We start from the raw sequence: 27100 nt of genomic DNA, 5'->3' as shown, positions 1-27100 counted from the left end.
TATCCATTGAAATATTACAAAATTATTTTAACCTGTCAGATTACAGTATTTATCTCAAATTAATTTATTAGCATATTAATAATGCATAAAAAGACATTCGGGAATTTTTTTGATATCGATTATCCAACATAAATGTACAGGTACCTGAGAAATCATCATGACGTTGATACAAGATTGACGCTCCCAACCCATGGACTATATTTGATGAACTTAGGGTTATTTCTCATGAAGTTCCCTTATTACGAGTTATTTCTAAAAAAAAAAGTTGACATTAAATGTTCGATTTGATTATAAATTAGATACTAATACGCGGAACGGCAAAACATCCGTCAGTGATTTTAGTGTTTAATTTTTCCAAGGGAGATAGTAGCTGAGGAAAATTGCGGGAATAAACAGATTCAGTAATTATTACTTTTTAAGAAATTTAATGAATATTCAGATATTTACTGTCAAAAAAGCTGTGCGTCTGTGACATATTTGGATCATAACCAAAAATAACATAAAACAGCCATTGAACAGAGTGAATGAGAGCTCAAAGATAAAGAGTCAGGGCGTTGAAATAATAATCATTTACAATCAGACGGTCCCTTACAATTTTCAGATTTCTGGAAAAGCAAAGCGCACCTTCGATATTGGCTTACAGGGTTTTCGAACTTGTCCTTCTACAAGCAGTTGAAATCTATCAGCATAATAGAATTTAATTAATGTTTTTGATGTAACGGGACAGCATGATTTGACTCCCAAAATTATACTCTGCCACCAATGATTGAACCCTATACTCGGCGTCACATAAATAACATACTGTTAAAATTTGAATAAAAATATTTTCTATGACTTTATTGACACCTACCGTCGATTAAATTGTCTTAAGTGACTTGCTTATTCGTTTAGCCAAACAGCTTCTCCCTTAACATTGAATTGTTAAATTCCGGTCAGATTTTAATTCTCGGTGCCAGTATTTACATTGTAAAAAATCGACCATGTTTACAGTGATCAGGTTGCTAGGAGATGTTGTTTACGTTTAAATGGTTTGTCCAAAAACCGAAGAACCCAGAATGCATTTTGGCGTTATTTCGGATATCTCAGATTTATTTTACGCGAACAACGTACAATACCGAAAAGTTGATCAAGCAGACGATTGTCACCGGAGTTCGACGGGAACTTACGAACTTCGTTTGTAAACAAATTGTCTCGTAGAAACCAATATGGCGGATATTAGTATGGGATTTTCCCGTAAGGATTTGTTACGCATGATTTAAGCTAATAAGCGACTCGTTGGTACTAACACATCATGCATATATGCGAACTATCTTCATATTAAATATAAGAGAGACAACTCTAGCAGTAAGTCCCGACGGTTTAAAAAAGTAGAGCTTCAATTCGAGAATGTGTTGTATGTGACGTCGAGTATAGACTGCACGGTGACAAGCCAGCGAATTAATCCTTTAGCCAAGTCAATTAACTGGCTATTTAAATCTCACTACCTACTACAACGCAATTAGGCTGTCCTGCCACATTGAAAAGAAAATGTAACAGAAATTCCTCAGGTGAGAACAACTTTTGGTTTGCATTCTTTTAGACAAACTTTAACTAGTTTAAAAGTCTTATCAATGACTTGGAATGCAACTCGTGCAGATGTGGATCTTCAGCTGCTTTTTCATATTTATATTTTTCAGTGCTTGCTTAACAGTGCTAGATTTTATAATTATTAGCACAAATGTATAAATGCATGCATGCTTATGCTTAGTGTCTGTGCTTTATAATTTCATTTTGATTTGCTGTGTTTGCATGTTTCATGTACCTTTAGTAGCTTTTATGTTTATCCTCCTGCTTTTTTATGAATTGTAAATGCTTAGTTACAAAATGATTCAATTAGTGTTTTGAATAAATTAATGTATTCCCTAGTGTTTCACATCCAGTTATAGTTATACCCCTACTCCATAGGATAGGGAGGATACTATTTTACCTGTAAACATCATTCTGTAACACATACATTCCATTACTAAATTCTCAGCTTCTGTAAATCACGGGCTGTTGATATTTTATACAGAGCTTTATTTGGGTATATTGGTACTCTGTTGTAGGATGCATTTTCTTTCTCATAATTATGTACATGTATGAAATCTACTTCCTGTTTGCTGAAAAATCATTTATTTTCCCTATATTGTGATGGAAAGAGGAGGTATCCATAGTGATCTTACGCTCATAGACTTCTTGCTACCTATTTTTTTTTTCAAATTCAAATCGAAAATACATGTTCCACTATAGTACTATTTGTTGATGGATACAGTTACACATAAATTGTACCAAATGAACAAATTCTGCATAATTTCTGATTTTTTCCATGTGTATATTATATTGCGTTATCACAGACACTTTCATTTTTATTTGCTCATCTAATGACAGTTATTAACAAATACAATATTCATTAACTGTTGATTGTCTTTTTTTTTATGACTTCTACATTTGCATTTTTGACAATCTAAACATGAATTATAAATTTCTAATAAATGTTTCCTGTGAAAAAGATCTACACTATTATCAGCTTCCTGTCAACAGTTTCCACAAGTATCCAAGCTGAAAGGCATCAGACTCACACATTTGGTGGCATTTTCCTTCAATTGTTTTTTTCCCTTTTGTCTTTCAAACTTTTGCCAAATCTCACACATTTGCATCTTGAAAGCTTAGCAGCCCCAAGTATCATTAAATAAGCCAACACTTTAAATATGTATTCCATGAATATTCGTATTTGTTGTGAGTAGAAATCACCAGACACCTGTGATCAATTTAAACGATCCCTCAATGCAATTCTGATTAATCAGATGATTTAAACTGGTTCCTGAACATTTACTGACAATTTTACATTCAAAACCTGTAAAAAAAAACTACCAGTAAAAAAATTTGAACATTTTTGTTGTACTGCAAAATACTATATACATCTTGTTCTCTCTAGTTGATTATAGATGACTAGAATGAAAACAACAGGATGAAAGTTTTTTTTTAAACATGTGGGTATGGGAAATGGGAAATGAATTCTTTCTAGTACCTTTAGATAGAGCAATGCTTCTTTTGATAGCTTATTTTTTGTCAGTATTATAGACATCAACTTGTCAAACTTTATAACTTTCTTATTTTTCCTTTTTATTATTTTGATTCCTGATAGTAATTAAACAGTTTTAAGAAAGAACAAAATGCATGAGATTCCATAGGAACCTTTTGATATGTTTTGTTTTTCCCCCATTGCTAATGTTGTTACCATCAATGATGAAACCCCAAGCTATGGTCTGTACCAGTTATTATAATAGTAAGTCTCTGAGCTTAGTGTAATTGTCCAAGGTAAACCAGCTTTTTTTATCTGGCATTATCTGTGACTGCTGTTTTTGTTCCACAGAGTGGAAATTGTTTATATGTTGTTTACCTTAAATTTTAAGAGACTATCCATGTAGAAGAAACCAGGCAATTACTATGATATAGAGGGCAGACAGAAATATTAATCCAGGAAATTTTTTGTTCCAATCTAATGTTTAGATGATCTGTATGTCAAATAGTACAATGGATGTCTCAGAAAATGATTTTGAAGTTCCCTAAGAAAGCAAGCAAATTTTGTGCAAAATGAAAAGGTTATCTCCCTTTTTCAATGCTTTCTGTGTAATTTATTTCTACTTAATTCTTGCTGTTAATCAAAAACCAACATTAAACTTTGAGAAAGGATGTATTTGCCATATGAAATGGTTGATTTTTTTTAAATACAAAATTTGTCATGTGCCACCCACTGCCTGGTTTTTGCATGGATGCCCTCTTAAGAAGGGCTTGTCAAGAGTAAATATTATATTAACCAGAAATTCATGTCTTTACAAATCAATTGAATATTCTGTTTAAATCAAAGCTTCTAGAAAATTGGATTTTCAGAAATTCTTTGTACTAGTACATGTAGACTACGTACATGTGTACAAGTAATGTGAAGTATTTTACATCTACTTCCAGCAGTATATCTGTGATTTATACAATGTGTTTTAATTCTATTTTACAGCTGTTAAATTTCAAGAATATGCTTTAAAAAAGCAGACAAAATGGTTATAGAAAACCTTGAAAAAGACAACAGATATCTAAGACTGAAAAGTAGCCATGGAAAAAATGTTAGTGTTGTTAGAGAGGTCTATAGAAGAGAAAATATTCCATGTCAAAGTCGTTTATGTCTGGGAACCTGTAGTTTTGATGGAGGCTAGTATGTTGGTTGCTGTGTAAAACTTATTATGGTGTTTACAATGTATTATAATGAGTAGGGTTTTTTCTATACATGTCTTCTGATTACACTGGTACCAATTCTGCTGTCTGTTAATCTGACTGTTCACACCTCAAATGATGACTTTTAATAAATTTTATTACCCAAGTTGGTACAATGTTTGTAATAATATAAATAAACTTCCTTTCATTTTTCTTTGTTTTCAGTTTTTTACATTCAGAGTTATGGAACTTTGAACATATTGCTTTTCAACCATTTGAGATTTATTTTACTCATGACATGACAATAGAATGTAGGCTACTTATCACAAAATTAATTTTAGAGGGGACAAAAAAAAATAAACACCACCTTGGATAAGTTTTTAATGTTCATTAACTTGACAGAACCATGGAGAAACTTCAAATTTTATCCTTTGATGTCAGCCGTGTTAGATTTTTTTTGTCTAAACAAAAATTGTGTCTAATAAATACATCACAAGAAACATTACACATGTAATTTACTTCTATAATACAGACCAGCTTGATTTGTTGCCATCAAATCTGACACATTATCTAGTACCCGATTGTCAGATTGCTAGGGAATACTTGGAAATTTTAGAAACGCCAGAAATTCATGGGATCATCTTCACACAGACTGCAGAACATAGTGTAAGTATTTGTATGTATCATTACCTACAATTTTAATTGTGTACTGATGTGTGCTACATGTAAAATTGTCCGTGAATCAAGTGATGATGTTATGAAGTGTGACTTATAAGGATGCCAAGATAAACACATATGAAGTTTGGTCAAATTCAGAAACTTGAAACACCACAAACTAACAGTGAACAAACTTTACAAAAAATTGAAATGGGGAATGTATCAAAGAGAAAACAACTTAGCAAACAGTGAAAAAAAAAACAGGTAAAGGCAGTCCATGGGCCTTTCATGGATGGTGAAATAAATCCTACTTCTGTATATGCCTGTGACTGGCCTATGGAACAACAAATATGTTTAGCAACATAGGAATCACAATACACCAAAAACATCAAGTGGTCTTTACTAAAAATTGTTATTTCACAATAATCATTTTGCTAAGTTCAGGAAGTTAATAGTTATACATGCAACAAACATTTTTTTTTACATTTCATATTTACATACTGTGTACGAAGATTTACATGTGCATGTTTGTAGATAAGTATTAATGAATTCTGTCTACCAACATTATTTATTCAGGTTCAGCATGAAGGTAGTAGAAACCTTCATAATAGATTGAAGAGAATGGTGAAAGACAAATCTAAAGGTGCCGTAATATTTTACAATGAATTCCAGAAGTATGCATACTGTGAGAGAAATTCAGGGGAATCATTGTCTACTTGGCAGTCTAGGTGTGTTGTATGAATTTGAATACATACTTGTATATTTCATAGGAGAAAAATGAAACATACTATTTCATACATGAAGGACAAATATGAGAAATGTATGAAAACTGAAACCACTGAATTTCTATTAGTGTTAGTTAGGTTCATAAAGTAGACATTACTTTGAAGAAAGTTACTTCCATTTGAAGCTTTTCAAAATAAAATGTTCAACAATCCCATAACTGGGATTGACATACTGGTATTTACAGTATCCTTCTACATATCACCTTTATAAATAATTATGTTCATTTCACTTTACAGGTGTACATACAAAACTGCTGAGTGGTACTTCAATCATTTGGCTGGTCAACTTCCAATTGTCATGGTTACCAATGATGACAAAGTATGTACTTATTGTTGATTAATTAGTGATGATCATTCTTCTTTTTCAAAAAAAATTATTACACTTCCAAAGAGAGCATAAATGGTTGTGTTATTTACACCTTCATTCAGGAGCTTGAAAACAGCATCAAGGCTACTCTATTTTCTTTACTGTTTGAATACAATTGAGAACCAAATGAATATTCACTATCTTGGATAATTTTACAAATCATCTCAGATTTTTTTTTCAAGATAGATATGGCCTAGATGTCTACAGAGTGTTTACAAAATAATATTATCAGTCTTACCCACAATTCCATATGAATCCTTGAACTTCGGACCAGTATTCCGTTGGACCAAGCTTGTAAAAACAATGTTTCTATGGGAGCGTTTCAAATTTCACCTGTCTCATGTTGGGTTTACAAAAACAATACTGTTTAACTTTTGTATACTGCTTTTTAAGTGTAGATTAATTGAGTAGTTAAAGATAAAAATTATGTTTACATAAAAGAAGCTTGAAAATAAACAATGTTTAAAAAAATAAAGGAAACTCTTATTTCTGTAAATAAAATATATATCAGTGTAGAGACATGGAATTAGAAACTTAGAAGAAGCATAATATTGTTTCCATATTATACTGAAGGAATCTCCTCCACTGTAACTACTGTCTGATTTACTATGTATCTCTTAAATAGGTTATAACTTCTGCTGTGGTATCAAATTTTGGGGATTCTGTCAAGTGACCATGTTCATTGTTATCAATCTTAAATAGGTTATAACCTCTGCTATAATACTCTAAACCAAGAAATTTTTGCGGTTTTCGCGAGCCTGTGAAAATCGCGAAAGTTTTTATCCACGAACAAGTTTGGGAAATTGGATTGATCAGGTTGGGTGTCTTTTGTACAATTTTTCCATCAAATTTTCAACTTCCTGTTGATCAGAGACAGTTATCTTTCAAGTTTGATTTTAATTTTTGTCTTAATACCTGAAAAAAAACATAAGATAGGTATATAAAATATTTATTTTTAATTCACAATAAAATAATGTTTTGTAGCATTAAAATCATTCACCCATAAATATCCATAGGCAGTTGACAAGACAACGTCAATAACGTTAACTATACAATAAATGTCTGTTCCCCGTCATTTAGGAGGGATATCTATAGGACGAAATGAAAAGAAAAAGAAAGATAACTCATTTTTATTTGTATTTTATTTGACAAGATAGTCATAGATCCACGAATATTAATTTTCAGTGATGTTAATATTCACATTGAATTCACATTTGTATTCAGTCAGCGCCAAAAAAAAATGGTAAACTTGTAAAAAAAAAAAGACCAATTATCAAACATTTCTAGTTAATTCCTATTACTCATTTTTTTCTAGTCTGGAGATAAAGGTGTAGATTATGTAGTTTTAAAAAGCATGTCTTTATCTTTAACAGGTGATAGAAGAATATGGCTCCAAGACCATAAACGTATTTGTATTGAAACTGGAGGAATATTTACAGACATTTTGGAAACAGATCAGTCCAAAATTGATGGAAACTTTTCTTTCTTTAACTGCTGCCATACAGACAAAGTGTAAAAGTAGGTACATGTATGAAGCATAACTTGGGGGGGATTAGAATGTGGAGGGAAATCTAGGGATCCAGAATTCGAACAGTTATCAAAAAGAACTTAATCCAAGAATAATTACTAGACAGGGAAAATAGACAACCACATAGAAACAAAAGTAATTCAGCAACCAGGACTCCGCTGTAAACTTGGATCATGGATCATGTTTACCAATAGGGTAAGTGACTTAATGTCCTCTGCTATTCTAGAAACACTCACCAAATGTCACACCAAGGTAGACAAAAGAGAAAAAATACTATGATACTATGAACAAATCATTTCTCATGGTGCAGAAAAAATTTCTGTAGCTTTTCTCATTGCATTATCATTCCCATCTTCTACAAAGTTATCAGTTTAAAAAAGTATAATTAGTGAAACAGGTTGTAAAACTGTATTGTTAGATTTCTGTGTTACTACAATTGAAAGGAAAAAATAAAATCTTCCAAAACAATTGGGATTGCACAAGATTTGCTGCCATTATCAGGGTAGATATATAGTGATCATGGCGTCCATTCGTTCAAGTAAAACTTTTTTGTACAGTTTTCTCTTCAACTTGTTATCACAGTCACTTGATATTTTGAAAGAAGCTTTAAATACATACCAAATGTACATGTACATGTATGTATGCCATATTATGTGCTGTCTTCATTTTTTACTTAGACAAAAGCTACAGTGGTTATTTACCAGCAGATGTACTGGAGGCTGGGTTAAAAACAGGGAAATATATTCAGGGTCATCTTAATGTCAATAGACAGAATGCTGGAGATGAGGCGTTTGTCAGAAGGAAAAGGTTAGAAGCATTTTATACACTTGTCTTTCTAGATAGGAATTTCATTATAAGTGAAAGGTCAGATAAAAAAATAGTATTTGTGGTTCTGGTCACCTCATAGAAAAAAAACTGGGTTAGTAGGTACGGATTTAAAAAAATAGATACTGTATAAACATTTATTTTTGTGGTTTTGTCTTGGAAACTTAATATGTGGGGACAAATTTTTTTTGCACTTCTGATTCAAGCTTTCTTTGTGAGAATTGTTTTCACTCAGCGACACACATAGGTGAAGTAAATTATAGCCACATATTTTGAGGGAATGTACATAAGTGTATTTGAATTCAGACTAATGCTTTCTTTAAAATTGAAATATATATTTTGAGATGAACTTCGTGGGGACTTATTTTCGTGGAATTGTTCTAGCCACGAAATAAATGCTGACGGAAATTTCTGCTTTTACAGTATAATTTTTTTTTTTTTTTATCATTTGGCAAAAAAAGTCAAGGGTTGGTCGGATGACTGGGACCACACATACTTTTTTATTTCGTACGAGCACCATGTCTACCCAATTTCCTAGCGTATCTCCTTTCTGCTTACCATGCATAATTTTTTTAAGTTTTTTTAAGTGATGCAATCACTTTGTCCATCTGTTACACTTTTCTGTTACAGATTTCTTAACTTTTATTAAAGGGAGTACTATTATATTAGTTATCTTGTTTTTTTTGCGTCATGACTTGTACCATGTCTCTTCTTTGTAGGTTCTTTGTTTATCTACTTTCTGTTTACTGTAGTATATAATTTGACAGAAATGGTTGAGTGGGGATCTTCTTATTATAATTTAGCACGCAACATCTAATTTAGCAGAAACTATCAATAATACCATTTATCCATGTTGTATCCTTCTGTCCAAATTTTCTAGCTGGAACACTTACCTTACACTACAGCTAACGACTATTTTGACGATGCCACTCACCCACGGTGGACAAATCAAGTTGTCCACGCTTTGCCCACCCTTAATGCCAACGGTGGACAGTATAGTGTCCACACCCACGGTATCCGGTGGATGCGTGATAACCTGTTGATTGGATTTAATCCATGATCTGCAATTTTATTACAGAGTTCAAACGGTTGACAAATAAAAGAACAATGTGTCAATCATTACCTTGACTGTGAGAATTAATTTTCTTTCATGTATAATTTGCCTCAAGCCAAAATTGTGACACCACCAGGTGTTTAATTAGGAATTAATATAATTAGGTTTTTATATGAATTAAATGCTTTAAATTCATAAGGCCTTAATTTTATCATTTCCAGTTGCTAGTTGCTACATGTATCATGTAATGATATTGTACACCTAACCTGGTTTTTATTTACTCTGGTGTGCCGACTTAGTAGGCCTTTTTCTGAAAATCTCCAATATATTTCAATACTAAAACAGGACAAAAATGAGTTTGAAAATTTCATATTTTTGCATTATTTTGCCTTTCACTTGTAGTTGTTGAAATGGATACTGTACATATTAAATTAATCATAGTTGAGAGTATTATTCAAATTTTAGCATATTTAAAATTCATAACACCAGCCCGCAGTCATTTCGATTTTATTTTCGAATTTCATGAAGGTTGTACTCATCATATATCTCGTTTATTTTTTTTTAAGGTTGTTGACCAAAATAAAAAACACACTTTATTACTCCTCAATCTTAGTACACACATGCACGAAGGTCTAATCATGATTAAATCACCTACATGAATACGTCTTCTAAGGTACATGTAAGTGTCGTTTGCTAATACGCGCCAGTTAACTGTCCACTTTCAGTTCACAATACTTTAAACCACACCCTCAATATTCCTATAATTTATTACCTGTCAACGTAACTGCATCTTTACTTAAAACCACACCCTTGACATTTTATTTAATTGATTACCTGTCAATCAAAAGTCCGAGATAGAACACCTGCATCTTTAGCCACCGTGAGAAATTCATAGCAAAACAAAGGGACTGCACATCCAATCTTAGCTGATTTTCTCTGAGAACTTTAAAAATTATAAGCAAAAGGAGGGTGCACTTTTTCCATCACATGGCCGTTAAAGTATTTTTCTTAGAATTCATCTTACAAGATTAGTTGTTTCCAAATTCATATAAGTTATATTGAACTATTTAGTATTCTGAATATATTCCAATCCAACAAGTAACATGTAATTAACGTTAAATCAAAATTTCTTCTGTAATACAACTTATTTTTTGACAATTGATAGCGCTGTACTATGTTAAAATCTGCCGCTACCGTTAATTGATTAACTGTCAATTAAAGAGATCAAATGGCACCTATCAAAAGTTTTCCTGTATTTATTCCATTTGTTGGCAAATGCTCACGCTTCTCTGTTTTAATCCCGCCCACAGGTATTTGATGACTGCCCATTATAAAGAAGCTCTATTGACACCTGTGAAATATTGTTCCCGATAGTTCATACAATTAGATATGCTTCTTATAATACAACAGGACAGTAATAATTATTACGTAAGAATGAGTTTTTAACTCCGATTCCTTATAAAACGAAATAAGATTTAAAAGTGACCACCAGAATGCGTGGGCAATGTGGACAGTGACCAACCACGTGTCTACTGTGGGCTGGTGGGAACGTGTCCAAGGGTGGACACAAATTGTCCACCATTGCCCACGCCCACCGTGGGAAAAAGGGAATTGTCAAAATAGTCGTTAGCCATAGTGTAGGTGGACACACTTCATTGATGATTGAATATTTTTATCTTTAAATGCATGAAATATCAGTGAACAAATGATGAACAGAAAAAGTAGTCATGCAAATAATTAATGTAGGTACTGTATACATAGGAAAAATTAAAATATATGTTTTTCATATGTTTAGGACTACCATGAAAAATATGTTTCTGATTAATGAATTAATTCTTGAAAAACAAGTAAATAAAAATCATATGATATTTATATGTTTTCCATATGATTTCATATATGAAAAGTGTATGATTTTGAAAGATATAAAATATATGATGTCATGTGCTTTTAAAAGCAATATATTATATGTTTACCATACTGGTCCTAAACATATGACAACATATGTTGCATTTTTCCTGTGTATACTTCTTCCTTTTTATACCTTGCAGCTTGAAAGCAGGAGGTATAAAGTGATCATGGTTTCCATTCCTCAATCTGCATATTTTTTATCTTATATTTATGTATTTAATGCTAGACTAGATTCTCAAGAAGAGACATGTTCAGATATATTGATATATGGTAGTGCCAGTAGAAATAGAACTGTACATGGTGATATGGTTGTTGTTGAATTATTACCAAGGTCAGAATGGAGAGGGAGGTCAAATGTTATTAAAGAGTCATCTGAAATTTCTACAGGTAACTTTAACAAATGACAAAGTAGCTAAGATGAATTTGCAAGAGGATTAGATCGACTTGAGTAACAGTTTAGTGTTCTATACATACAAATTATAATATTACAACATAGATTGACTTGAGTTAAAGTGCAAAGTCTTAGATACAAATTATAACAGCTTAATAGCAATATTATCACTTCACATACTACTTATATTTACATCTCTGAGAAGTTACAATACAACAGTTAGTTCTAAACAACATCCACACATGAACGCTGTAGTATCTAAATTTTGAGTTTTCCCTGTTTAGAAAAAATATTCATTGAAGTATCCAGAGGGCCTCCTAAGTATAAACTTATGCCTAATGACTAAGTCTGAACAAGAAGATATTTCCAAAATATGTCGGGGCTGCTCTGGCTTCCAAAATTCTGTTGCCAGAAAAATCGACAGCTACCAATTTTTTTCGCCAATTTTCAGAAAATATGTCAGCATTAAATCCACTGATGAGTTGTCTTTGTCAATTCATCATATAACCCCTTCATTCATGATATACATACATACATACATACATGTACCCATGATTCACTCTTGATGCATGTATTAAGCAGGTTTTCAGCTCTATTCTTAGGATCTAAAACCAATAGTCACTTTCATATGCAAAAAAATAAAGTACTACTCAAGAAACAGGTGTCTAATTTCTATCAAGGACTTTATATTACTGTTCATTTAGTCCCTGGTTTTAAAACATGTTGACCTTTGTCCTTTGTGGTCTACTTAAATTTATTTTAAAATATAATTTGTTTTTTTATTCATAAATTTCAAACAAACTTTGATTCTTTTTTCAAGTGATAAAATTTATAGCAAACTACCATGGATCATTTATTGTGTCCCTTTTTAATAATCTCATGTTCTCTTATACTCCTGCTTGATATCTTCAGTGTTTCCATAATTAGGTGTTGGGACTCTCCATTAAATTTGTGTACTGATTTTCCCACCAAAAAAGCCACATGGCAAAAGTGTAAACAAATGTTATTTTTTCTTTGTCAATTCTTGCATTTCGAAGTGTTTTAGACACTTCCTGATAGGATATTCATTGTTCATGGGATTTAATTTATATTGTTATAAGGTAAATCTGTTTCTGAATGTATTATATGGGTTAACATGGCTGTGAAGCTTGTATGTGGCTATGTACAGATGGCCATGATTGTGTTAACTTTTGACCAGATGATGAGAGGTTTGATTGGCTCAATAATATATTTACATCTGATTGACACCTCCCATGAGGATATTGTGAGTCACGGTTATCAGGTCTAATGATCCTTGATTGGCTTCAGTCGTAAATTGGTTATGGTCAATTAACTGACCAGGTGTCAACACAATTGTTTAATTTGAGAGAATATCCGTTGCTGACAAACTTCATGTCAATTTTAATATACAAAATTACCATCTTGTTATTTTTGTCGCCAGATCAAATAAAAAATTGCAAATTGTGACATTTGCGAAGTCCAGCACTATCCCTGTATGTGTTAAGGAAGTTTGTTTTTTTTTTAAAACAAGTATGAAATAGAACAAGTAGAATATGTAGTATTTGTTTGTTTTTCTCAAATTTAACTCCTTTGTTTTGTTTTTCTTCAGGTGAAACTTCAACTGAAGCAGACGACACTGATGAGGATTCTAATGTCATGCCAACAGGTCAAGTTGTTGGGGTTACACAGAGAAATTGGAGGGAATATGTGGCAGCTTTTGCAGAAGATGAGGTTAGACAGCACATAGAAATATATAGATATGGTCTTCAATATTTGTATTTTGATTATGAGGAATATGTAATGTACATAGGTATTTATTTAATAGAACTGAATTTTTTAACAAGTATAACTTTATATGCAATATTAAACACACATTGCCGTATGTGAATAACTTAAACTCTATAGAATGTAAGTATTTTAAGCTACCAGGTCTGGTTTGGCACTTCAGAAATTATAACTGAATCTCAGCAAAAATTCCTTCATTTTGCAACTAAGAATATTGCATTATTTTAGAAAACAAGTCAGAAAGGTGGAAAAGTATTGGTTATTCCCTGGGACTATAGAATTCCTAAAATTAGAATTAGTACGAGACAAGTTGAACAACTAAAGGACCATAGAATTATTGTTAGGATTGATTCATGGGATGTAGACTCACAGTATCCAAACGGGCACTTTGTCAGAAGTCCGGGGAAGATTGGAGACTTAGAAACAGAAATCTCTGCCATTCTTATAGAGAACAACATTAGTGTTCCACCATTCTCTGATGCACAGGTAAGTAATTCAAGCCTGGTCTGGGTTTCATTAAAAAAATTTCTAATCAAGATTTCAAATTGAGATTTCAAGTTCTTTGATTGTTACAGAAGAATTTGAGATTCTTTCATAAACATGTCCCTGACTTCATTTAAAAAATTTTAAATTGAGGATTTCCTCAAATTTATTGTTAACTTTAAAATTGACAAATCAGATTGCTAGATTTAGGTATTTAAGGAAGTCTTGAAGAATTTGAAGATACTATCAATTTGAGGATGAAACTGGATCCCAAGACTCTTGGGTTGGCAAAATGTCAATTCAGTTGCCATTTTAATCTTTTTATAGTTAACCGTGTTGTGTGAAAAATACTGGTAATGTATAGTATTCTTTAATCAAGGGATGTGATCGCAATTTTTAAATTTTGATCTATTACTGGAACAATACATTCTAACAGAAATTATTTTGTACGTTGTACATCTGTATATTTTGTTGAAAACCTTGAAATCTGGTTATGTTCAAAAGAGGAACTATATATTGTAAAAAGCACTGATCTGCTTCAGATGAAAGATTTGCCAGTGGATACCAAAGACAATCCATGGAAAATAGAAGACTCTGAGCAGAAGAAAAGACTAGATCTACGTGAAAGTCACTTGATATTTAGTATTGATCCCAAAGGGTGTGAAGATGTGGATGATACATTGTCTGTCAGGTAATGTTGATTCTAGTTCTTGTCTACAAATTAAATCATGATCACGAATGCGGGGAATACCCAAGAGTAATTTTTATTTAGTTTTTTTCATGTCATTCTTTCAGTTTATGAGAACATTAAGGAGAAAATAGGGAAAAATGATGTGGATACACTTATGAACTGCTTGAAGACATTCAAGTTTTCCAGAAATAAGGGAAGAGGGCTCTGTCATAGAAAAAAGGATACCTAAGTGTATTATATTGAAATCAAAAGTACATATCTTATATACATTTGCCTGTATTTTGGGTTCTATAATAACTAATCTAGTATTTTAATTATTTCTTTGTTTCTAAAACATACTTCAATTTAAAAATTGCTATTTATTGTGATTAAAAAATAAATGATAAGTTATGATACAAGTAATTATCTTCTGAAGGACATTTGATGCCTATCAAAATGGTAGAGGGATGTCTTTCTATTGAAGGCTGGTTTGGACACAGTATAATAATTGTACGTGCTTACATACTATCTGTATAATACTTATTTATGACTGTATATTTATGCTGGTAACATTTATGACTATATATTTATACTGGTAAAACTATTTCAGGCACTTAGAAAATGGCAATATTGAGTTAGGAGTACATATTGCTGACGTAACACATTTTGTGAAGCCTGGATCATTGACGGATCAGGAAGCTAAAAATAGATCTACGACAGTATATCTGGCAGATAGACGATATGATATGTTACCAGGAATTCTCAGTGCAAATTTGTGTTCACTTATTAGCGGTGTAGACAGGTAAGTAAAAGAAATAAAATGTATTGCAATCATTTAAGATGAAAGAAAGAATGTGCACATGCAAACTTTGGAATATGTTAATATTTTTCCCACAGTTTTACATAGGTGTTTTAAAAGTCTCCTGCTTTCAGTAGGAGCTTCCCAATATTTCATGAAAAATTCAACATTCTCCTGCTTAAGGATCTGTTATCAAAGCCGGAGATTTAGCTGCATTCATAGAAATTTTTCCCATCTTAATTGAATTTCAGCTTTAATTGTAATAAGTTACTTCAATTTCTGTAAAAAAAAAAATGTAGCAAAAACAAACACTGCAAATTTCAGTTTTGAGTAAAAATTTTTGTTGAACTTGGCCACTTTTCTGCAGTATATACTATCATTTTGATATAAAAACATATGTAGTTATACCCCCACTTAACGAGTAGGTGGTATTTTGGAATCACCTTGTCTGTCTGTCATTCCAACATTCCGTTCATCATCTGTCTGAATTAATCACAATTATCTTAGCTCCTACTGAATGATTTCATATAGATGGAGCATGCATTTTATTTTGTGTGCTGTCCAATATCAGCTTCCTCTTTCATGGGATTTTTCACTATGAGGGATGATGGGGAAAATTGTCGTCACAAAAATCTGGCTGACAATAGATGGATTTATTTCAAATTTGATGTGTGGCTTTATATAGAGGAGGCGTATGTTGTAAGTGATTTTGGTTGCTCTCCATTATCAACTTCCTGTATGAGTCGAGTACGCGTAGCACTACAGTGTCTGCTCAAGACAGTGCATGCAACTTCATTCTAATTTTTTTTTTATTTTGTTTAGCATTAATATACATATTGCTTAGTGCTTATACATCAACATGTATACATATTGAAGATACTTATGTGCTTACAAATCTAACTTATATGTGCTTATGAATATATGATGGTTATGCAGGTCCAGGCATGTATAGGTCTTGCTGATCAATTATAAAGCAGCTGTCAACCTTAGAATCAAGCATTATTCTGATTCCTTTGAAAAAAGAGAGTAACATATCTTTTTATTGTGTAGAACTTGTTCTCCACATGAGTCAAATTTTCAAGCATTCTTGGTAAAAGTTATTTTATTTTGATTATTCACTACAACCAATTGATAATACTACTTATCAGATAGATTTTCTCTTTATCTATTGGTATTTTCAACATCAATTTTTAAATTTTGTGATTGGCTGATTAATTTTGTGTTGTGACATTTTGGCAGGAGTAAGTCAATATAATAGATTGGCACAATCATAGTTATCTCCCTTCCAAAAAGAAAATCGTACTCCAGCCACTAGAAGAAAGTTAAAATCCTTTGAAGCATTCTTTGAAATGAGTATGGGTTTCCTGCAGTGATTTATGTCATGTTTGATTGGAAATACTGATGTATCAAAACTTGAAAATATTAAATATAGTATTAAAAATGGGTATTGATTATGTAATAACTAATAATTAGCTCACTTGGACCTAATGTTAACTACTGTCAACCATTTGCTTGGGTAGTCTGTTCTCCATTGTAGTATGTATCTTTTCCTTCATAATTTTCTCTCATAGAATTGCTCAGTGGATTGCTACCAGATTCATCTTCTTAATATTACAGATTAAGTGTAAACTTTGGCTACTTGCATATCTCAAAAACTATTGTTTCGATTTTGCATTGTGTTGACCACTTGTGATTGGATAAAGCCATTCGTCCAAATAACAGATGCAGCAAATATGCAAATGAAGAAAAATCCATCCGCCATTGTATTTCAATGAACAATATGCAAATGACATTAAAAGGAATATCCATCCATCAATGATAACAATGGTTGCAGAATGAAGTTGAGACTAATATAGCTCTTTCAATGAAACAACACATGCTAAGTGTGTACTTTTAAACAATTTGACCTGAATAGTTCAATCATGCCACTGGCCAGTGTGTACATTTGACCTGGATGCCAAGATAAAAATAGATTTTACCTAGTAACCACTGAATAACTTCAAAGAAATGTAGTTTGATACAAAGATTAATTCATTTTCTCATGATACAGATAAGCAAAATAGTAAATAAGGTTACAGACCACCAATTCAACCAATGAGCATTTGGAACGTACGCAAAAATAGTCCTACGCAGAAATTACCCCTGTTCCTCATAGTGCTGTGAAAAAAGTTCTCATCTTATTTAAAAAATTTAAACAGTTTCTGAAAGGAAAAACATTTCTGTACATTTTATAGGTGCATTTTGGTTCTTGTGATGTGAAGCCTAATCTCCATAATGGTTTCTAAATATACCCCTATCTTGTGAAAACACTGGGATTTCCCATGCTATTTATAGACCCTTCACTTCTGGTGACCAGTACTGCACTGCAAGTCTGCTAACCCCACATGCCATTCTGAGGATTGTGAGCTGACATATGTAGAATCATGCTGATATATAGTCCTCTGCAGGTTAAAGTTAAGGTAAAGTCCAGAGAAGCCATTGAATATTGTCAAATTAGCATAGAAGCCTATGGGAAGTGGAATTAGTGGTTTTTAGCCATAAGCTCCCATAACCATATATTATTATTTAGACAGTCAGTAGATCTGTTGGAGAGATTTTGCTAACACCTCACCCTCTAATAGAATCTACTGAATGTCTAAATAATCATAGATGATCACCTGGGAGCTTATAACTTATAATATAATTTATTTTAGGCTTTGCCTATGAGGGATGGAACTCTTTGTACTACTCATTACATTTAACTTTATTAATAATACACCGTTATGTTGTTATAATACTGATGTCTCGACCAATGAAAATATCAGAGACTTCCTGTAAAACATGATGTGTTAAAACCTCAAACAATCACATACTAACAGTATATGTCATAATCTAAAAATATGTCACTTCTGAAATTTGTCACTTGTGACAGAAAGATTTTGAGCCATTCATTCTACATATGTATGATGTCACTGATGCTCCTTCCCTATAAAAGATATTGAAAAATAAATGTGATATTCCTCATTGACCTTGAAAAGCTCTATTACAGTCTTATTGGGTAGAAGTTGTTGGACAACTCTTTCTTAGAAAAGCCAAAAATAATGCTGTTTTGAAATTTATAGCTTATATCATGAATCCATAAAAGAAAAGAAGATACATATGCAATTGGTGAGACGATCTTTGTGATAAGGCTATCAGAAGTCTTTATGATTAATGACTCATTATTACAATTATTTCCCACAAATGATGATTTTTGCAGTTTTACTGACTAAAACTTTCCATCGATGAAATGTATATTTTGACTAATCAACAAAAATCCTGATCAGATTTTAAAACAATGTTTTATTAAATACAGTCTACAGTTATTGTCCTCGAATTTTTTTTGCATATATTGATAATTGATTTAGCCCTATACAGGAATGATGATATGTTAGGAGAGGCTTCTATAAATAATTAGATTTTTGTTCAGCTTGATCCAACACTTCATGTTTTCATGTCTGTTTTGCTGATTTACTCCTTAAATTTTGATACTGAAATTAAATTATAAATAACGTCTCTTATATTTTTCGGTCTGTTTGAAATAACCTCAATGCCTGTGGTGCACACTTGAAAATAATCTGCAGGTTAATTAGTGTGCACCATATGATTGAGGTTATTTCCTCATAGACTGAAACAATATAACAGTCATTCCTTAAACATTAGTGGTAATAACCTCTAGATACTGTTGCAGGTATGCTGTGAGTGTGATATGGGAGTTAGATTCTAATTATGAAGTTGTCAATGTTTGGTATGGAAAAACAATCATCAGGTCACAGTATAAATTGTTTTATGAGGTGAGAACTGATCAAGTGTTATTCTGTTAGTCCATGATTCCATGTTAGTGGGTGTTGGGGGAAAATTAGAGCTAATTCTGGGGTAGAGTGTGTGACTGTTTATTAATATTCTAAAAGTAAAATTAACTTATCTAAAAAAAAGTTTCCTGTTTACTCATTTATATAATTATCCGTTGTTTGCTTCAAAATAATCCAAAATTGCAAATAAATACTGTGATTTTAGAAATTATTTCATTGTTTATTTTATATCAGTTTTGTAAAGAACTTATTAAAAATTATGCAGTAAAATATAGTAGTAAATTGGTGCACAAAGTTTTGAGTTAACAGTAAGCTGACTTTATTTACTTTAACACAATCAATTCCTTCAAATAGATTTTTTTCTTGCAATAATGAAGTCAATAAAAAAAATACTGTTGGGTACTCTTTATTCTTGATTTAAAGTTTTGATTTTACTCAGTTGTTATTATCTGTAAAATTCTATGATGTTTTCAGCTGGCTCAATCAATCCATGATGGTGCTTCACTAAGTGATATTATAGATAATGTGCCTGAGCTTCAAGGGCTGAATGGCGAAGAATTAGTTGATAGGTAAAACAATCACTGATGGAAATTTGTCAAACAATGTTTGATTTCTTTCTATGTACAATCTTTTATTTTGTTTCCACCCCTTGTATGTGAAATTGTGCGTAAGGTTAATTTTGGGATTAAAAGATGACTTGTAGCTTAATTATGTATAATTGGTTCTGTATTACATTTTTGGTTTAATGCCATTTTCTTCTAGGTCATATTTGTAGTACAGCTGCTCAACCGTTTACTATCTTGTTATAGGTTTAAAATTTAACTCTTTACTGAAAATAGATAACAAACCTAAATTCCTTTGAATGGACTGGCAGTCAAAACTGTGTTATCTCCCCTTATAGAATACAAAATCATAATTTTGACTAATTCTTTTATGTTAGCTTACCAGAATTTAATACAATTGAAGAAATAAATTTTTATTGAAAGGTACAGTGGAATGATAACAGATTTCTTGTTTAAATAAAAAAGCATTGCAGATGGAAATTAACATTTAGACCTTCTCGAAACATATGTATAAAAGTGATATATATTTTCTTAACCCAAAGCTCAGTTGTCATCAGGTAGAGTTAATTCTTACCTGTTGGGCTTTATGCCCTTCAGACACATGATGACTTATGGTTATGAGTTGAATGACTTACAAACCACAGGGCTCCCTGGGACTTGCAACGCTCAGGGGTCCTAGTCTGATCTCTACCTAGTGACAACCTTGGAAAATATTCAAATGAAAACAAGATTCTACTAACACATCAAACCTAATTCATCTTTATTTTAACTTTATTTAATGCAAGACTAACTGAGAGAAAAGGTCAAATTTTGAATATGTTAATGGAGCTTTTCAACACTTTAGTCTAATAATTTGGAATAGCTTGCCAAGTGAAATAAGATATCTAAGCAATTTAGAATGCCTTAAGAGGAGTGTGCTAACTGTTTCATTGCTATACATTTTGTATAGCGAACGAGCAAGGAAGCATTTCTTAGACATTCTTGCCAATATGTATAATTTCAGGTATATGTGTATGAGTGTATTTTATTTAGCTGCTTAATTCCAAATTTATAATGATAGAAAAAAATCTAGTTAAAAAGATAGCATTATATTATTTTTTTTCATGAAAAATAGACTATTGTAACTTACTGTACATATTTGAGAAGGATATGCATTTATCTTTTGAATTGTTATTCTATATGCCTCCTATATGTAAATATGGCCCTTATCTTATCTTATTCATCTGTAAGTCTCTTATTTTGATTTAGGGTGAATGGACTGACATTTGCTGTCAACGAACTGATGAATGTAGCTAAAAAGTTAAAGATTAAGAGAGTCAGGGGAGGTGCTCTAGAGCTAGAAAGTGTGGAAGTTCAAGTCCAACTGACAGAAACTAAGAGTATACAAGATCTTACTCCTAAAGATGTATGTTATTGAACTTAACTCAGGGTGGAATTTATATGAAGAGGGGAGGTCCCATCCAGAAAGTTATTGCACTTTAAAGGTCAAATATTTCTGTGGTTTTTAGCATATAACTTGAAAACTTAGACAGAAATATAGACAGAAAGAAACTTTAAATCTAGGATTTTTCCTTATGATAAGGCCTAGAAAAGTTCTTTAAAGGACCAGGTTGTGTGATGACTCCTTTTTTGCTTGCCTGAATGAAGGCCATGTGAGCTATTGCCATCACTTGCGCCCTTCGTCATCTGTCATCATCGTCATCCACCATCTCCCTCGTTAACAATTGTTAGAAACTTTTCTCTGACACTACTTGACAAGTTGGAACCAAACTTGGTATGAATGATTCTTCAGGTATCCTGCATAACACAGATGTTGGTATTTTTGATCTGTCAAAATACATGGCTGGTGTTACATAAAAATAGAACATAGGGGTCAGACTGTAGTTTTTCATATATGTCTCCAAAACTGTAAGGTTAAGCGAAATTCTGTCTGGGTCAAGTGTTAAGCCTGATGAGATCTATCTGTAGTCAAATTTTAGTTATAACATGTTAAGCCATGTTGGGGTTATTGCCCTTTTTCAATGTTATTTAGCTATTTTTAATGTTATTTCTTTCAAAAATCTTCTCTGATACTACTTGACCTATTGGATCCAAACTTGGTATGAATGTTCCTTGGAGTGTTCTGCATAGAACTGGTGTGGAGATTTTTGATCTGTCGAAAAACATGGCTACCATTACTAAAAATAAAACATAGGGGTCAGACAGTAGTTTTCGCTTATACATGTATCTCCAAAACTGTTAGGTTAAGCTAAATTCTTTCAATTTGCTGAAATGATCCTTATTATAAGGCATACAAAAGTAATGACGGGATCAAAGCTGTCAGGTGACTCCTTGTAAGAGTTATTGTCCTTGAAAGGTAAAAAATGAAAAATTATAAATTGTGTGGGTCCTTCTTTACGTCCCTGAGAGTTCAAATAGTAAGCCAATTCCTTATTAGGGTTATTGCCCTTGAAAGGTAAAAAAAGTAACTTTTTACCAAGTGAGTTAATCAGGCTCTTAGAGCCTCTAGTTTTAACTTAAATATTTGGCTCTTTTTGACAGCACATGGAGATCCATGATACCATAGCAGAATGTATGATTTTTGCTAACCACTGGGTTGCCAAGAAGATTGCTGCAGCCTTTTCACAGTGTGCCTTGGTAAGTACACAGTAAAAACACAAATTAAAAGATTTTACACATAATTATCATGTTTCAGGATGTCAACTCAGTTTCCTAGTTTCTTTTCTTCTCACTGCAGCTGTACTCCATGCTGAAGGGACTTATTTCCGGCAATTTATATTCACATTTTTTTTTATTTTTTTTTGCTAAAATTAAGCAAGATCAATTGCTCTTGAAAATAATTTGGTATTCAGCAAGGCAATTCAAAGTTTTATTTTTTCATATTATTCACAAAAAAAACAGTGAGAAGAGGAGGCATTTCGTTTTACTTTTTTATTGCCCCAAAAAGGGAGGTGCCTTTTACCTTGACAAACTATTTGGGGGTTTGCTTAAATGATTTCATTTTGTGGATATGGTGCTTAAATTGGATAATGAGGCATCCTCAAAAGAGACCATGGAGGGCCTGATAATCAGGAAATCAGTTTTGATTGGCAATATATCCTGTACAACTGCCTACTACAAGAGATTTGATAGGTGAATGATTTTTGCAGTTTGACCTTTGTTTAATAAACTGTTGGGTTGGCTATTGTTGACATCAGACTTAGTATAGCTTACTTTCTTACCTTTAAAATCTATAGACAAAAGTCCTTTACTTGAATGTGACCTACTGTATGTAGAATAGTATACAACTATAAGTATACAGATATAAATTCTAATTTCTGTAGAAGTTCAACTTCTACTAAACAATTAAACATGGTAAATTTGTATACAAAGATTGGGCACAATAAGTATATATGCACAAAATAGTAAATCACTATGGGTTCCTGGCAAACATGAATAAAAAACTTACAGATATTACATCCTCCTTAATGTTTCACTAAATTTTGATAAAATTGTACATAAAGGTGGTTTTCACAAGATACTGTTTTTAATCAATAAATAGTTTTTCTATTTCAGTTGAGGCACCATCCTCTACCTAGAGATGAACAGTTTAGTAACCTTAAAAGCTGTGCTGATGTGAAAGGTTTCAAAGTAGATGTTAAGTCTAATAAAACATTAGCAGAATCTCTTGATAAATGTGTAGATCCTTCTGATGATGTTGTCAATAAGGTACTGACATGGTATTAGTTTAAATAAAAGATAATGTTTTTAATACATGTATTTGGATTTTTAAGAGTAGGAAATATTTGTATATATATGTAAATATAGAAATGTTTTTGATGTATAAGAACAGCAAAACTTAATTTGTAACAAGAAGTACAACTCAAATGTTGCACTTCTCGTCAAAATTAATTTAATGTTGGAGAAGAATTGCTTATCATTTAGTAACCAACTTTCTTTTTCCAACAAACTAATACATGAATAATAACTATTGTAAACCTTTTTCAGCTGTTAAGGAGCCTAGCTACCCAGGCCATGTCCAATGCAGCTTATTTTTCTACAGGAAGTTTATCCAGAGATCAGTTCTTCCATTATGGTTTAGCATTAGACCTCTATACACATTTTACATCACCTATCAGGAGATATGCTGATGTTTTGGTGAGTAAACTATAGTTTTACCCCCTGTGTTATATTTGTTTAAAGCTTTCATAGTTGATCTCATCAGAAAAAATAACCACTGAATAGACACTGGTGAAATGTGACAACAAATTCAAAAATGTGCTGATGTTTTTTAGGTTCATAGGCAACTGATGGCAGCTGTTGGTGAAACAGGAAATGAAGGGTTGCCTGGCAACAAAGAATTGAATGAACTAAGTGAACACATCAATCAGAAACATAGGGTAAGTGTGTAAAATAAATGCTGGTTCAGAGCAAGTAACAATATTGTTTTGTAGACAAATCATTCTATCTGAACTTCTATAAGATTTTTGGGGTGATTAGTTTCAGTCCATATCTGTCTGTGTCTGTCTATCATAACATTGTTCACAACTCCTTCTGTTTTACTCACTAGATTCTTATGAAACTTTATACAGTGTTATATCGCTGTATGAGGAAGTGCTTATTGTAGGGAATTAGGGTTTGATATAGTGTTGTTAAAGATATGGGTTTGGATGGTGGCATTTTTCAGCTTGCTGTTTCCTCCTGTGTAATTGATAAATTTTCATAAATTTTTATGCATTGTTAGAATATTGTATGGAGATTTGCATTAAAAAGATATGGCTGTAATATCACACATTCTTCAGTTTGGAGAATAAGTTCTTATTTTTTACTCTAGTGGTCAACAGAAAAGAAATGTTATTCATGTATTTTATTAGTTAAAGATTGCAATTGCTAATTCCTATTTTTACTTGTGAAAAGGTATCAACTAATTTCATATTTCAGATTCTCTGAACATTTTTATTGGGGCAATTTTACACAGGCAAGAGACAAAAAGTATTGGCTAAATAAATGACCTAATGACTCTCCAGCAATTTCCTGTTATTTACATTTTTTAGCAAACTGAAAATGAATTGTACAAAACCGGACTGTACCTTTAAATACAGGAAGGTGTACAAGACTATGAGACAGATTTGGTACTGCTATTTTAGTTAGGACTAGGATGCTTATTATCTAACCCTGCAAGTAAATTGTGATGTCATTTTCTGTAATTCCAATTTTATTGGCATGTCTGTAATTTAAGACTGTAATGTAATGTAATGTAAGATTTTGTAATTCCTTGAGGCTTCATACAGTATATTTTACACAAAGCCCAACTACATAATTCAGGTCTTTTCAACATTTACATCTTTTAATCATTACAGGCATCTCAAAATGCCCAGAGAGACTCACAGGAGCTGTTCCAATGTCTGTTTTTCAAAGGGAAGGATGCAGGTGATGATTGCTGTGTAGTTGATGCTATTATTTACCAGCTGAGGAATAATGGTGTCTTTGTCTTTATACCCAGGTAAGGATGCTGTAAGATGCACACAGTTGGGTTCTGAATATTGTATTTTATCCCCTCCCCAACAAATTCAGGAAAGAATAAAGTAATGGTGTCAACTATCCACTTGTTTTCTCTTATATTTTTCCATCCCTTCATAATATTTTCATGAATACTAGAAGCAACATCCTTCTGTGTATTTTGACCCAATTTGTACATGATTTTAAGTTAATAGGAAAATTCTGAACCCAATCATTTTGAAGGTCAAAGGCAAATTTGTTATAGGATAATCAGAGGTATAAAACCCAATGGTAGCAAGAACACAACCTGATCCTCTGTGTCACAAAACTGAAGTCTGAGATACTGTAAACATATTAATTTTTGCTGTTTCTAATTTTCTCTGATTCTGTCAAGTAAACATATTCGCCAGTATTAATTTTTGCAGTTTCAAAAAATGATTAGCATTATATAGTGTTGAAAATCAATTTCGTGTGTACTTTTTTTCACAGTTTTCTGTCCTCCGCGAAAAAAGCAAATTTGTATGTTTACAGTATTCTTAACTTCCTATTTAACTCCTTAGTCATGGGATTTCATGATGTCAATAAATAAAAAAAAGAATTATTTTCAGTATTAATTGTTATTTCAAGTTTTGTTGCACTGGACCATATGCCTTAATAAAACATTAATGTGTTGTAAACTAAACTTATGATTTTAATACTGTGAACAACAACTGAACTATAAACTTTGTAATCCTAATGATAGATATGTAATAGATATATATGTTTTCTTATTTTATTGACAGATATGGTATAAAAGGACCAGTTTACCTGAGAAGTAAAGATGGACAGGTGATACATGTACAGCCAGGCGCTGAACCTGAGTGGACTGGGGGATCTATACAGAGGACAGACCACTCTATCATTGTTAATAGCATGTATGAGTCCCAGACGTACACACTTCTGAATCACATCACTGTAAGTAGTACACAAAATGTGATAAATAAACTAAAGTGTACTGTTTTAACAACATGTGTTAAATTTTTTGTCCTTTAGAATTAACTCTAGAATTGATTGAAAATGGGTTTTTCATCCATAATTGTATATAATACATGTATTTATTTCTTGTAGGTTAAAATAACATTGAATGAATCCAGAGCCCATTCGTTGTCAGTCAGATTGGAACTGTTAAACAATGGTCCACATATCACTGAACAGCAAGACACTGCGAAACAACAAAAGGCTACTATAATTAAGGTCATTCTATGGTGCTATAGTTTTTGCTATCATTTAGGTGGTCAAATAGTGAAAATTATTCTTCACTTGCACTCCAACTATAGAATATCTTGTCCTTTCTGAACTTTGAATGTGTTCATTAAACTTAATTGTTAAAAATTATCGATTGCATAAGCTATCATGTTTACAATTAAGCTGAATAATAACAATTCATTCATTTTGTTTCTGAATGCTAAAATCAATTTCATTATATTTTTGTTTTACTTTTTATATTGAAATTTAATCAGCATTCTGTTTTTCAACATTTTTCAGGAAGTTTCAGAGGCAGCAGAAGAGAGAAGGACAGCCATGTTGTCACATGACCTAGGTGCAAACTTTGACCTTTTAAAAGCTGAATATGGACAGACATCTGCAGAACATAGCCTGTATAATTTGTTTGAATCTTTTAAACAAACTGCACTACAATCATGATGACAACAAATGATAATGAAAATAAATTATATGCTTTGTACATCAGGTACTATCTGTTATCAAGAAATAA

At 32.1% G+C, this 27100-nt stretch overlaps 1 protein-coding gene and 1 non-coding gene across 5 annotated transcripts; both read left to right on the top strand.

Annotated features, from left to right (window-relative positions):
- The first annotated feature begins 347 nt into the window (after positions 1-347).
- On the top strand, positions 348-27100 carry LOC148629957 (DIS3-like exonuclease 1). 4 transcript variants are annotated; one of them, XM_088560274.1, is made up of 24 exons: positions 372-401; positions 1503-1547; positions 4031-4221; positions 4757-4890; positions 5458-5609; positions 5904-5985; positions 7407-7551; positions 8239-8368; positions 11575-11735; positions 13349-13470; positions 13753-14010; positions 14550-14698; positions 15288-15479; positions 19186-19288; positions 19781-19875; positions 21118-21274; positions 22411-22506; positions 23425-23577; positions 23857-24006; positions 24144-24248; positions 25209-25351; positions 26130-26301; positions 26455-26580; positions 26872-27100. In XM_088560274.1, the coding sequence occupies exons 3-24, from the start codon at positions 4071-4073 to the stop codon at positions 27028-27030; spliced, it is 3135 nt and encodes a 1044-aa protein (XP_088416400.1). In that variant the 5' UTR covers positions 372-401; positions 1503-1547; positions 4031-4070; the 3' UTR covers positions 27031-27100. The 4 variants fall into 4 exon arrangements, with proteins under 4 accessions (XP_088416396.1, XP_088416406.1, XP_088416400.1 ...); XM_088560270.1 differs by lacking the exon at positions 1503-1547 and having other exon boundaries at positions 348-401; XM_088560280.1 differs by lacking the exon at positions 1503-1547 and having other exon boundaries at positions 359-401; positions 4031-4225.
- Positions 20420-20554, top strand: LOC148629958 (U8 small nucleolar RNA). Its single transcript, XR_015919387.1, has one exon. It is a non-coding gene; the product is annotated as a U8 small nucleolar RNA (small nucleolar RNA).

The sequence above is a fragment of the Perna viridis genome, chromosome 1, assembly GCF_037379345.1.
Source record: "Perna viridis isolate PV_CMFRI_1.1 ecotype Kerala chromosome 1, ASM3737934v1, whole genome shotgun sequence".
Classification (NCBI taxonomy): Eukaryota; Metazoa; Mollusca; class Bivalvia; order Mytilida; family Mytilidae; genus Perna; species Perna viridis.
The sequence above is the reverse complement of the archived record's forward strand: the minus strand, read 5'-3'. Positions and strand labels throughout refer to the sequence as shown.